Source organism: Lissotriton helveticus, chromosome 3_1 (assembly GCF_964261635.1).
Source record: "Lissotriton helveticus chromosome 3_1, aLisHel1.1, whole genome shotgun sequence".
Taxonomy (NCBI): Eukaryota; Metazoa; Chordata; class Amphibia; order Caudata; family Salamandridae; genus Lissotriton; species Lissotriton helveticus.
Window position 1 is genome coordinate 1,055,591,784 of NC_136061.1, and position 13,657 is coordinate 1,055,605,440.

A 13,657-nucleotide genomic window follows, 5' to 3' on the forward strand; every position below is an offset into this window, starting at 1 on the left:
TATTTATCCTTATTTCACGAAGGTCAATGCAATGCATCAAGACACCTTGCTGCGCTCCGTGAAAGGGAAAGGGAGAGAGCAGGAAGCACAATACCTGGCAAGATGTGGTGCATTCCTGTTCACTGCCTCTGCTGGCGCGCAAACTGCTGCCTAGCACCAACTCTGGGGTGCCTGCATTACAGCGGGATTGTTTTTGTGCAGGAAAGGACTGCACAAAAAGGATCCTCTGAGGCTTTTTCCTCTTTCTATATGTGCTGCAGAATGTAGAATGAGAAAAGAAAGGAGGAGCAATAAAGATATTTCTTGTTACTCCTTCCCTGGGAAAGCATTGCATTCTGACTTATTCCCAGGTCTACCAGTATTGGTAAATCTAGGAATGCTTCAGAATCAATGGGTGTATACATGGGAACACCCAGTCATGGATCATCTCCCGGGGGCACAGTAATGCAAGGCAGTGACTTGCACTACCTTGCATTGCTCCAGATTGACCAAGCCATGCAATGCCATGCAATGTGGCCTTGCGTGGCTTGGCAAATCTCATTATAAATGTTCCCTTGCCCAGGGGCGTGGCCGTGCCGGCGACCAACATGGCCGTTGCATCTCTTTCTCGGTCTTCGGCATCTAAATGCCGTTAATTTGATTACCACACTGCTGTGGGTGGGTGCTGACCTCTCCCGCGAAACATTGGGCCCAAATCAGCTGCTGCAGACACCTGCTAAGCTACACAGTGGCTCACCGTACCGCCAGACTTGACGCGGCCCCCGTAGGCCCCAAGACGAAAGGGGTTTGGGTAAGCCTGAGGGTGGGGTCCGGTGAGCGCGACGGCAGCAGAGACCCGGGACCGTCTCTATAGCATCAATGTGCCAGAAGCTCCACTCTGTGGACCTATGGAACCAGACGCGCCCCCACGGTCCAGATCCTGATGCTGAAGGAAATGTGCTGGTGCCAGCCATGAGGGGAGGTAGGAAACAACATGCGGCGTAGCCCGGCCTTCTCCTTTCAGCGCTTTCCTCTCTGTTTCCCACATGATGGCAGACACGGCAGCGCCAAGGAACACTGGGCCCTACTCTGCTGACTCTGAGAGGCTATCGTCAGGAGGCTATCTTCAAGATAGGCATATACAATGCGCACCACCATAAATGATTTTACCCACTATGCAGCAGAACCACCTTCTGTTTGTTAGTTCCCCACGTATTCAGCTTGCTTATTAACATTGAGCTACAGTGTGCCTGCCCCCGTCACGGCATGGTACACGTTCCCTGCAAATAAATTACGTGGAAGTGCGAGTGGCCACGACCCCAGCCCTTAAGATCTACCTCTCGCCCATTGAACTGCTACTCACTCAGAATACTACTTAAATACCAGACAGCTGCACTGGCATTTCGTAGACTACTTCCTGTACTATTGAACGCTGTGGTACGGAACCCAGAGGAAGATGCCACATTATTGTGGACCTCACATTTACTACTGTAACACAGGCACAACTAGACGGACACATATTGGCAACCATAAACAGACGGCTACCCTGGAGCTGTGCCTCCCCCACAAGATGTTCTCCTGCCTTCCCTCCCCCACCCTCTCCCCTTTCCTTTCTATACCGTTGCTATTTGAATGGGGCTCATCAGGTGCCTTGTTTCTGTGTATCCGCTGGGGGTGGGGTGCGGGTGGTTGCGGTTCAGATTATGTTGAGCATTGTTGTAGTTTTGGTTGGTATGGACCAATATCCATTCACATAGCACAGTGCACGATCCTTAGTAATCCACGGTCTGTAACGATTAGTCCAGCAGTGGCCTGATGACTCCCAAAGACAACCAGGGCCTCTGTTTGCGCCTTAAAGGTCTATCATGGCATGTGAGAGGACTATCCAACCCTAAAAAAGGCAGTCAGATCCTAGCTTACTTGGCTAGACATTCTGTCCAGGTAGCCTTCCTACAGGAGACACATTATACACTGTCTCTGACTAATGGCTTTGCATAATCGTGGGGTAGCCACTGCTTCTTTTCCAGCTATAGACTAGGGGTGGGCAGAATTTGCGTAATCGCGTTACGCAAATCTTCGTAAAACGGTAACAAATCTCTGCGAACTTGCAGAAATTCCGCAAATGCACGGAATTGCTTGTTTGCAATGCTTTTTTACTGTTCGCAATCACAAACACGCATTTTGTAAATGCGAACAAGCAAAGAATTTCGCAAAATCGCGGCACGCAGAATTGGACAATTTTGCGTTTTCCGCGGAACATGAAATTACCATAATTCCACAAACTTTGCAAGCGGAACGGAATTTACCGCCCAGGCCTACTATAGACACACAATTGATGGACGGAATACAGAACAAATCAAAACATTCACCCCCAGTCAAGAGATCTGGGATAAATCCATCATTCTTTTGCTCATAATGCCACCCCAGTTTACACCTGGCCATATGCAAATCAGTCTTGACCCTGCCTCATGGGAACTGTCCAGCCGAACTGCCAAGCTAAGTCCTCCCTGGACCGAAAACAAGCATCCTAGGACCGGTTTTGTGGTTTCACCCCTTTTCAGGCAGAATAGCTTGATTCCAGTGGCACAGTGAGCCCAGGACCTAGATCTGGGCATAACTGGCGCACTTGATGGACGGAATGCAGAACAAATCAAAACATTCACCCCCAGTCAAGAGATCTGGGTTGAGTCCATCATTCTTTTTCTCCCCATGCCACCCCAGTTTAGAAGAAGGGTGACATACCTGAAACTGGTCCCAGGATACTTGTTTCCGGTACAGGGGGACCTCGCCTGGCTATTTGGTCTGGACTGTTCCCATGTGTGTGGCACAGGGTCAAGACTGATTTGCATATGGCTGGGTCCACACTGGGGTGGCGTAGTGGGCAAAAGAACAATGGATTTAACCCAGATCTTTTGACTGGGGGAGAATGTTCGCATTGTCAGCATTCTGTTCATCATTTGTTTGCTGTATCACTTTTCGCCCTAAGTGGGATGGGTATGCCCAGACGTGGGTCCCTTGCTCACTATGCCCCTGGATTCAAGTGAGCCTGGCTGAGAAGGGTGAAATTCCCTGAAACCGGTCCCAGGATGCTTTTTTCCGGTCCTGGGAGGAACTGGCTTGGCAGTTCAGTCTGGACTGTTCCCATGGGGCACAGGGTCAAGACTGATTTGCATATGGCTGGGTCCAAACTGGAGTGGCGTAGTGAGCAAAAGAACAATGGATTTATCCCAGATCTTTTGACTGCGGGAGAATGTTTGCATTGTCAGCACTCTGTCTATATCCTTTGTTTGCTGTACCACTTTTCACCCTAAGTGGTATAGGTATGCCCAGACGTGGGTCCCTTGCTCACTGTGCCACCGGATTCAAGCTAGCCTGACTGAAGAAGGGTGACATTCCCTGAAACCAGTCCCAGGATGCTTGTTTCCGGTCCAGGGAGGACCCGGCCTGGCAGTTCGGTCTGGACTGTTCCCATGGGGCACAGGGTCAAGACAGACTTGCATATGGCTGGGTCCAAACTGGGGTGGCCCAGTGGAAAAAAGAACGATGGATTTGACCCAGATCTTTTGACTGGGGGAGAATATTTATATTGTCAGTATTCCGTCCATCATTTGTTTGCTGTAACACTTTTCGCCCTAAGTGGGATGGGTATGCCCAGACTTGGGTCCCTTGCTCACTGTGCCACTGGATTTAAAATAGCCTGGCTGAAGAAGGGTGACATTCCCTGAAACCAGTCCCAGGATGCTTGTTTCCTGTCCAGGGAGGAACTGCCTGGCAGTTCGGTCTGGACTGTTTCCATGGGGCACAGGGTCAAGACTGATTTGCATATGGCTGGGTCCAAACTGGGGTGGCGTAGTGGGCAGATGAATGATGGATTTAACCCAGATCTTTAGAGTGGGGGAGAATGTTTGCATTGTCAGCATTCCGTCCATCATTTGTTTGCTATAACTCTTTTCCAGCTACAACTCCAATTCGCTGGCAGTGTGCATATTGGTTCACCGTTCTCTTGCGTTCCAGGTATCGGAGGTTGTAACAGACGATGAGGGCAGATATGTCATTGTGCTCGGATTGCTGGTGGGAGAATCAGTTCTTCTTGTCAATATATATGCTCCAAATATCGATTCCTCTGACTTCTTCTTTAACATAGCTCCACATATAGACCACCTAGGGGATGACAATATTCTCATGGGTGGTGACTTTAACCTTACACTTGACACTGCAACCTACACCACTGGCCCTGGACGCATCACAAAGCCTCATGCCACAGAAGGAGTGACCAATTTACTGCACTCCACTTTACTGACCCTTGGCACAGAAAACACCCGGAGACCCACAACTACTCTGTCTATACTGCCCCTCATGGCTCATGGTCCCCGATAGACCATTGGTATCTTACACCACAATTACTTTTAGAGGTACAGCAAGTCGCTTACCTGCCCCACACACTATCTGACTATTCCCCAGTCCTGCTCGTGGTAGAGTTCCATACGATCCCAAAGCAGTGGCCTATGTGGAGATTCCCTGCGTCAGCGTTGCTTGACCCTGTATTCCGCAGTGAGGTAGGCGCAGCTATCAGTGACTATTTTTTGGTAAATGAGGGGGACGGTATGCTCAAAACTGGTGTTATGGGACGCCTTTAAGGCATACATTCGGGGTGTCTGTATCTCGAGTCATGCCGGAGTGCTAAGATCCATATGGAGAGATCTGGAACAAATAGAGCAGAAGCTGAAGGACAAGGACACTACAGAGCAGAGCACTTCGACACCAGAATCTCAGCATGAGCGTGCAGCGCTACTAACCGAATTCATTGAGTCTGCTACACGAGAAGTCAAATATCTCGGGAAGTACGCGCGGGCCAGAATGTATTGAGAGAGCGAAAGGCCCGGCAGGACACTCGCCTGCCTCCTTAGGCCCCAATATCAATCGGCTTTCATTACATACCTTGATACTGAAAAAGATGCCACATTGACAAAAGGGACAGACATAACTGCAGTTTTTCTTTCATAATATACACATCTATACAAATCGTGTGATCTCCCAGTGGCACAGGCACTTCTGGACTACTTACATGAATTAGCAATGGCGTGGCTAGAGGAAGGACAGCGTGAATTCCTAGCCTCCCCAATAGACGAAAAGGAAATTAAGCAAGCAATAAAAGACCTAGCTAGCGGCTGTGCGCTAGGTTCCGATGGCCTTTCCGGGGAATTTTGTAAAGCCTACCAAGACGAGATAGCCCCGCGATTACTGTAAGTGTATGATGAGGCGCTGTAGAATGGGTCCCTATCTCCAACTATGCGCGAAGCCATAGTCACATTGCTGCTCAAGCCGGGCAAACCGTCACCTCAATGCTGATCATATAGGCCATTATCTCTACTTAATTACGATTATCAAATCCTTGCCAAGATATTAGCTACTCTCTTATCTTTACTTGTAGATACCGCTTTATGCCCCTTTCAAGCCGGTTTTGTCCCTGGCAGATCCACGGCACTCAACCTCAATACTATCGTCTCTGTGATTGACCAAATGGAGTACACATTGCCAGCTGAGGTGGTTTTTCTTGATGCAGAGAAGGCTTTCAATTCATTGGAGTGGCCTTTTTTATATGCAGTGCTAAGGAAGCTGGGCACACCCGTTGGGTTTTTAAAGATATTCTGCCTGCCTGCCTGCCTGCTATATTCAAACCCGGTAGCGAGGCTGAAGCTTAATGGCTGAATAACAACGCAATTCCCTCTGTCACGCGGCATCAGACAGGTATGTCCCCTTTGCCCCTGTTATTTTTTGTGGCTACGGACCCCCTTGCATGCCAAGACATCTCCATCGAGGTTTACAATTACATACAGGCCCTCCTGCAGCTTCTTTTTATGCGGATGACGTCATGCTCTTTGTACGAAAACCAACTGAGAACTTGTTCCCTCTTCTCAGAGAAGTGGTTCGATTTGGTATGTACTCTGGGTTAGTCATAAATTGGAATAAATCGGAAATGTTTCCATTGACCCCGGCAACTACTGAAGAGGACTTTGAGTTTCCCCTGAAATGGTGCACAGACCCTCCCAAATATCTTGGAAGTTACTGACATTGTAGTGCTCCAGAAGTAATTTGGCTAAATTATGGGCCTGCCGTGGACCATCTTACATCACAGGTGGAAAAATGGATTAATCTCCCCCTTTCCATAGCCGGCAGAATTGCCATATTGAGAATGGTTGTTCTCCCTTGGTTTTTATATCTCTTCTTGATCATCCCTATCACCTAAACCACACATTTTTTTTTTTACACACTGCACTCTCTCCTTATCTGTTTAGTCTGGGCAGGTAAACAGGCTTGCATAAGCTGGAATACACTGACTATGCCTTATGAACGTGGGGGATTAGGAGCCCCTGATTTTTATCTGTATTATCTAGTAGCTCAAACTCACTTCTCATACTACTCGTACCATCCGGATGCCAGAATCCAATATCTCAAACCTGAACGCTCCCAAATATACCCTAACTCGCTCTCCATTGTACTGCTACAAGGCTTACCACGATGCCCCGCTTAGATCCAAACACTACCCACTACATGCTGGGCATGGACCAAGTTGCGACGGTACCTGCAAAGGGAATCACTATATTCGCCACATATACCGTTAGCTGATAACCCGTGGGTACCTCCCACCACTGAAGCGCTCACTAAGCGTACACAGACCAAATATTTGCTCCTGAGGGATGTATGACGTTACAACGCATACTTTTACAACGCCTACCTTTACATCGCAAGTTTTACAACGCATACCATTACAACGCATAATGCTTTTGGGCGCTGGATAGTGAATAGTTTAATTTACTATTCCAACTCCAGTCCCCGTGGATAGTAGGGAAGGTGTTGGATAATACATTAAACCTATTCCCTATCCTAGAGCGCCACCCAGCGCTATGCGTTGAAATGGTTTGCGTTGCAAAAGTTGCGTTGTAATGGTAGTTCGTTGTAAAAGTTTCGTTGTAAAGGCTGTATACCGCTCCTGAGGATTGGCGTCTGTTTAAAGACACACAGCCATGCACAATACCAGAACTCACCACTCATTGGGACATTACATACATGGACAGGTTCCTCCTTCACAGGGTACGTAGATCCCTAACTGAGGCCATACTGGACGCATCAGCAAAACCGAAGGACTTTCCCCCTTTCTCACTTGTAATTTCCTCACCGGACAGTTCACACTTGGTCTCACGATTATATCACCTATCGCTATCCCCTCGCCCTATAGCTGGGACCAAAGCACAAACAGTTTGAGAACGAGACTTAGACATGCCAATAACAGATGACATTTGGCACTATTGCTGTGCGCAAACACGAGACATCTCGAACAACCACAAACATAAGTTACTGCATTTTAAATATTTACATAGAATCTCCGTAACCCCGAAATTGCTATCAAAGATTGATCCCCACACGCCGCATACCTGCGCTCGATGCACCTCACTTGAGGCTGACTCTCTCCACACAGCATGGTCATGTGCAACAGTGCACAAATACTGGGGAGAAATCTTTAGACATGTGTCTCACATGGTAAGGCAAACGATACAACCCATGCCATTACTGGCGCTATTGGGATATGTCCAACCACAAAAAAAAGTATCAGAAGGTTCACAGCGATAGCTATGCTTATTGCAAAACGTCAAATCCCCTTACATGGGCAGAGCACAAACTCCAACGGTGAGAGCATGGCTCTGAGACATGATTGATTGCGACACTATGTGTGACTTATATGCCACACTGTTGCCGCCTACCTCCCGACCCCCTGACATCTGGCAGCCACTGAGAGACTATTTACTCGCAGCCTTTAAATGAAAATTGAAATGTACTTGAAAAAGCTGTTGCACGATAAACCATGCTGGAAGATTTAAATGTGAAGGGAATGGGTGATCATGGTTAAAATGGAAATAATTTTGACTCGCTGTAGATATTGTCATACTGGATACATTTGAAGCAGTGCACTGTGCTTATAATCATTTGTTTTCTTTTTTCTGAGAATCGCTCCTTTATACCCTGTTTTATAGTTGTAAGATGACGGTTCTGGTTATTGCTGTTATAATGTTGCACTGCAATAAAGAACTGTATACTATAATACTTTCAATGTGCAACTGTCCTTGGCAAACCTCAACAAAGAACATTAAAAAAAAAAAGGTTTCCCTTGCCCAGTGGCACCATTCACAGCGCAAAGGCGTCTCAAAACCCTTGATAAATAAGCCCTGCGGACTTTTCCTTTTCTTTTTTATCAGGCTTTTTAAAATACATATATATAGTCAAGGAATCAACAAGCATTATAAAACCCATAAGCAGTGTATCAAAAAATATATATTCCTTAAAACCACCACACCTATTTCTTCTTCTTTTTGTTGCTGCTTGTTTTATTATTTATGGTGTGCCCTGCAGTGTCCTTAGTGTATTTTAGATTTACCATTCCAGGATCAGTACCACATTAGGAAACAGCATGGTCCCTAACTTGAATTGTTACAATGACACACTATGCAAAATACCATCCCAAGAGACCCACCTAGTGCAATGATTACTAAGTGGCTACTGTAGAATTGTATTGTGCCATTTCAAGATGGCAAACGTAATGATTCTAAATGTGGCTGCTATGCTAGAACAATAATATATATATATATATTCTGTATGCACAATACCCTTGCTATGTTTAATCTATCCCTTACTTATTTGTTGCACGTTTAAGCAGTCACATTTTATTTTGCTTCCACTCTTTTTAATTTCCTTTCTTGCTTTATGAGTTGGCGTATATGTTTTATTATTGATCACTCAGTGGGTAAATGAATGGATGTATGATGCAATAATGAACAATAGATTGCATGTATAATAAGTTATTGAGTGCCTAACTCATTAGTGACTTAGGAACCACTTTCAGTTATAAGTTAGATCTAATGGCATTGACGTTGCTTATTACTGAAAATGATTCCCTTCTATGAGAGGAACCTATTGGAAGCAACCCAAACGTATAAGTTTCTGCCAAGAGGATTTGCGATAGTGACTACGGGGCAGTATGTGCATCCATTGCCTTCTGAAGCATACCCAGATCCCTCTGTAACGACCTAACATTTCGATGATGATCCGGTAAATTGTGGGGGAGGAATCTTCTGAATCTTGAGCACATTGACAAAACAGTACACAAAAGTCACAGTGAATATTCCTTTTGCTCACCTGTTCACGATTTGCACCAATACTGGAACATATCTTAACTTGAATACCTTAACCGGTGTTGATACGCTAGGTAGAGTATATAGGCAAGATAACCTTAGAATACGACCTGCACTGGGCTGTTAGAAGAGCCTAATTTGGAACGCAAGGAGGATGTGCCCTTACACCTCAGAAATGCCCTTTGAGGGGACCTCCAATGGGCCATGGATGCTACACACCTAAATTATTTATTCCTTTGGAGTTGGTGGGGGTTGCTACATAAAGAGGTCTATTCAAAGGCTGCTCCCTCCCTAATACCATTCGACTCACAGATGAAACATTTTTTACTCCCTAATGGGCAATTTGTACCTCATAGTGTACAGCGGAAAGATATTACATAAGAACTAGGAAGGTAAATACACCAAAATGCCAGCCTCAGAAATTGCTACGTTTCCTTGTTTTAATGGGGAAGGTTAAAAGATTAGCTTTCTGGTTCTACAGGGAATTATTATATTATTATGCATGACAGGAGCGCCATTAACCACTTTGTAGGATAAGTGAGAGACAGATTTTTGGCAGAGCAATTAATAGGTCAAAATATACCCATAAACTGGCATACCCCCACAAAATGTTGCGAAATTCTCGATTTAATTATGTACAATGTAACTTTTTATACAGCATACATCCCCATATGGTCTGTATGATCGAACTGCATGGTGTTGTCAAACAGAAGCAAAAGCCTGGCATATGGTATGGATCTGTGAAGTAATTAGGACATTTGGGGTGAAAATAACTAGTATGCTTAAAGTGTTAACTGAATAGATGGGCAATTCATTCAGAAAGTTACTGCCTTGCCATAGGAGGCCTAGTGATCTCTGGCAGCTCCTCCGCTAAGGCAGAGGAGCATCGCCCCACTGCTTATGTAAAATAAAATGATAATAACGCAATGTTATTATCATTGTTCTCTTCCCTGCTGCGGCAGCATGAGGCCGGGGCTGCTCTGCTGACAAAGCAAGGGAGACGAGGTTGGCACACTAAAGTGCGCATGATGCTTCGACTAGCCCTCTCGGGACGGCCAAATAGTTATGCGCACTTTAGCATGTTCGCTATGCAAACTGCAATCACAGCCTGCATGGAGAACATGCCCAGGCTCCCAGTCCCCATCTGAGCGCTGAACCACAGCGCTCAGACCAATCACAACCCTGCATTGCAGTGTTGCGATTGGCTCAGGGGAGCCTGGCTGTTTCCTCTTCCGTGGAGGACAGACAATGTGGGAAAGAGCGGCGAGGAGATAAGTGAATTTTTTTTTTAATTATACCTCCTTACACCCCCCCCCCACCCCAGATCCATGCAGGTCGCCACTAATATGTGTATTAGAAGGTATTGTGAGATACATTGTGTATAATTGTGGTCATGCTGTGAGGCAATCCATTGGCTGATGATTGTGGAAAGGCTTGAAGAGTGAGATTTAGACTTTACTTTACACTAAAAATATTATTTTCCTTCCACATATTAGGGAGCGGAGCCACAGCAGTAGTCCAGGCTGCCCTATGCGTGCCCAGGCAAGAGAAAGTGGCGATAAAGCGAATCAATCTTGAAAAATGCCAGACGAGCATGGATGAGCTTCTTGTGAGTATTTCGTCTATTTCCACTGGTTTTCTTGGCAGTATTTTTGTACAGTATCACCTAACAAAATATGTGGCAAATATATTATTTTACGACGTTTTGCTGTTCCGTCCTTTGTGTAATGTTTTATTTGGCGCAATGAAAGAGACACTGAGGTAAACTCCCACTGCTACCTATTACACCTTTACATCTCGAAACGAAAATAAATGCAGGCAATACTCATTATGTCTGGGTACAGAGAGGTTTAGTTTGTCTAGAGGGCCTCAAGTTTTCAATCCTTCAAAACAGTACTATAAGAAGTAGTACAGAGATAGAGTGGGCTTTAGTAAAGCCCTTTCTGCCATTGATTGTCTTTTTTTTCATAGGTTTCCATTGCTTAGGTGGTCTGCCCATCAAAGGGATTGCATTTCAATGATGGCTAATTTGTTTCATGTGTCTTCCCATTTGATTTTGGTGATGTGATCACCAAGTTGCTCTTTTGTTATCCTGCAAATGTGACACATAGATTGATACTCGATCTAGAATCTTTGATGTATTTACTTTGCTGATACACATCATTTTAATTGATAAATGACTTGTGGTTGTTTTGTGCATGGTGTCTGCAGTTACATAGTAGACATAGTATAGTCAACAATCACTGTTCCCTTTCATTAAATTGACTTTGCTGTCCTAATTACATGCTGTTTGAGTTATGCTTTTTTCTTGTTCACAGAAAAACAGATGTGCTTGTACAGAGGCTTTCCTAAAGATGCAACAAAATCACTAGTTCTTTGTCACAAGTATCTATAAAATGTTTTGCTGAATAGTTTTTCTTTTTATTTACCGTTTACAAACTTATCTTCTGACACCTTTCATAACCCTCTTCTTTGGGAGTGCAGTAGTTTGACACTGCTTGTGCAGTCTGTTCATGAAAGAGACCCTAATCACAGCTCCATTATTGTTATAGACAAAGATGTTGTTTCGTTATGGGATTTTCTTTAAAGAGCTACTAAAGGGTAAAAACACAACTGCTTTTCCAGACAAATAAGCCTCACTTAATTGCATTCCAATGCTTGTTTTACATTGCACCATTACAAAATGTATATAGTCTTTCTGTTAACTATGTTTGAATAGGCCAAGTGTCTATCCTGCTCTTCTCATTAAGATTTTATGACCTGAATAATTCGGCAGTATTATTTTCACTAGTAAATCATTTGATCAACAAGTTTTAGAGGTTAAAAATATTTCCTTTGTAAAGTCATATGATAACATGTTTCCTATCCAAATGCAGGGATTGTCGATTTTACTTAAAAAGTTCCTTTCCCTGACTTGCATAAAATCTGTGAAAAAACACAAATGAGGGAATTCCCATTGGCTCTACTCGTTTTCTCAGTATGGAACATGAATGGTCGGAATGACACCTGAGGAAGGCAGAACATTTAGATCGACAAGCAGTCTACATCTTGAGCCTCCTTGAAAGAGATGAAGTTGCAGTAGATTTAATATGGATCAGCTGCCAAAGACAGACCAGAGGGTTCTGGCATACAACTGGGAGCTTCTTGGTCAACCTGTATAAGTAAACCCCAGCACCAACTCAGTTACGAATCTCATGTGCCATAAAGATCTTTCAGACTGCACTCATAAGCTGAGTAGTCCTCTTGCAGCTATTGATTTCAAGATATTGCTAGGATTCTTTAACGTATCAACAAACTCAGGATGATGGAATTATGATAGAGCACAATTTTGAATTGCAAACAACCCCATCTTATGGGTGTATACCTGCTCAACAAATTAGACCATAAAGGCTTATTTAAATTTTCTCATAGTGAGGTGATGGACCTGACATCCTTTGAGTGGTATTCCCTCAAACTGTTTTCTGAATTTGATTGTGACATGCACTTTACCCCTGCTAGCCAGTGCTAAAGTGCTTGTGTTCTCTCTCTAAAACCTGGTATAACTGGCCTTCACCTGAATGAGCAGCTATACTCGTGCAAGTGCCCTGCTGCCTGAAGGAGAACTGGGCCATCACCACTGGATAGACTCCAAGGGCAAGTTGACTATCCTCCTGTATCAGCTACAGGGACATAACAAGTTCTTGAGGGTTTGAACTCTGCACCTGGACTCTGCTGGAGTGAGTCCTAAAACTCCAATTTGTTCCCCCTCAGGTTCTGGATGCTTGGAAGTGGTGAAGGAGGTGCTGCTCCTGCCTAACTCTCAATCAGCAAACAAATGATGGACGGAATGCTGACAATGCAAATATTCTCCCCCAATCAAAAGATCTGGCGTGAATACATCGTTCTTTTGCCCACTGTGCCACCCCAGTTTGGACCCAGCCATATGCAAATCAGTCTTGAACCTGTGCCCCATGGGAACAGTCCAGACCGAACTGCCAGGCCAGGTCCTCCCTGGACCAGAAACAAGCATTGTGGGACCGGTTTCAGGGTATGTCACCCTTCTTCAGATAGGCTAGCTTGAATCCAGATGCACAGTGAGAAAGGGACCCACGTCTGGGCATTCTTGAGGTCCTTTGGGTCCGCCTTGTTTTTTTTTAGTAGGGCGTTGATCTCGGCGTGCTTCCAGCTTTCCGGGAAGGTGAGGGTCTCAAAGGAGCTGTTGATGGTCTTCCGGAGATGGGGTACGATGATGGAGCTCGCTTTGTTGAAGATGTGGTGAGGGCAGGGGTTGGCTGGTGAGCCGGAGTGGATGATGTTCATGATTTTGACGGTGTTGTTGTTGTTGACGTGGGTCCAGGAGAGCAGGAGGTTGGAGTGGCTGGGGGGCGGTTAGTCTGCGGCATCGGTGGTTGTCGGGAGGGTCTGGAACTTGAAGCTGTCGTGGATGTCTGCGATCTTGCGGTGAAAGAAGGTAGCTAGGGAGTAGCATAGGTCTTGCGACTGCGGGATGTTGT

The 13,657-nt window shown here is 45.2% G+C and overlaps 1 protein-coding gene across 1 annotated transcript in view; it reads left to right on the forward strand.

Annotated features, from left to right (window-relative positions):
* Positions 1–13,657, forward strand: part of STK39 (serine/threonine kinase 39) — a 1,578,058-nt gene that overhangs the window by 307,087 nt on the left and 1,257,314 nt on the right. The window contains exon 2 of the mRNA XM_078681624.1: positions 10,661–10,773. Coding sequence (XP_078537750.1) covers positions 10,661–10,773 — 113 coding nt within the window. The remainder of the gene's footprint in view (positions 1–10,660; positions 10,774–13,657) is intronic.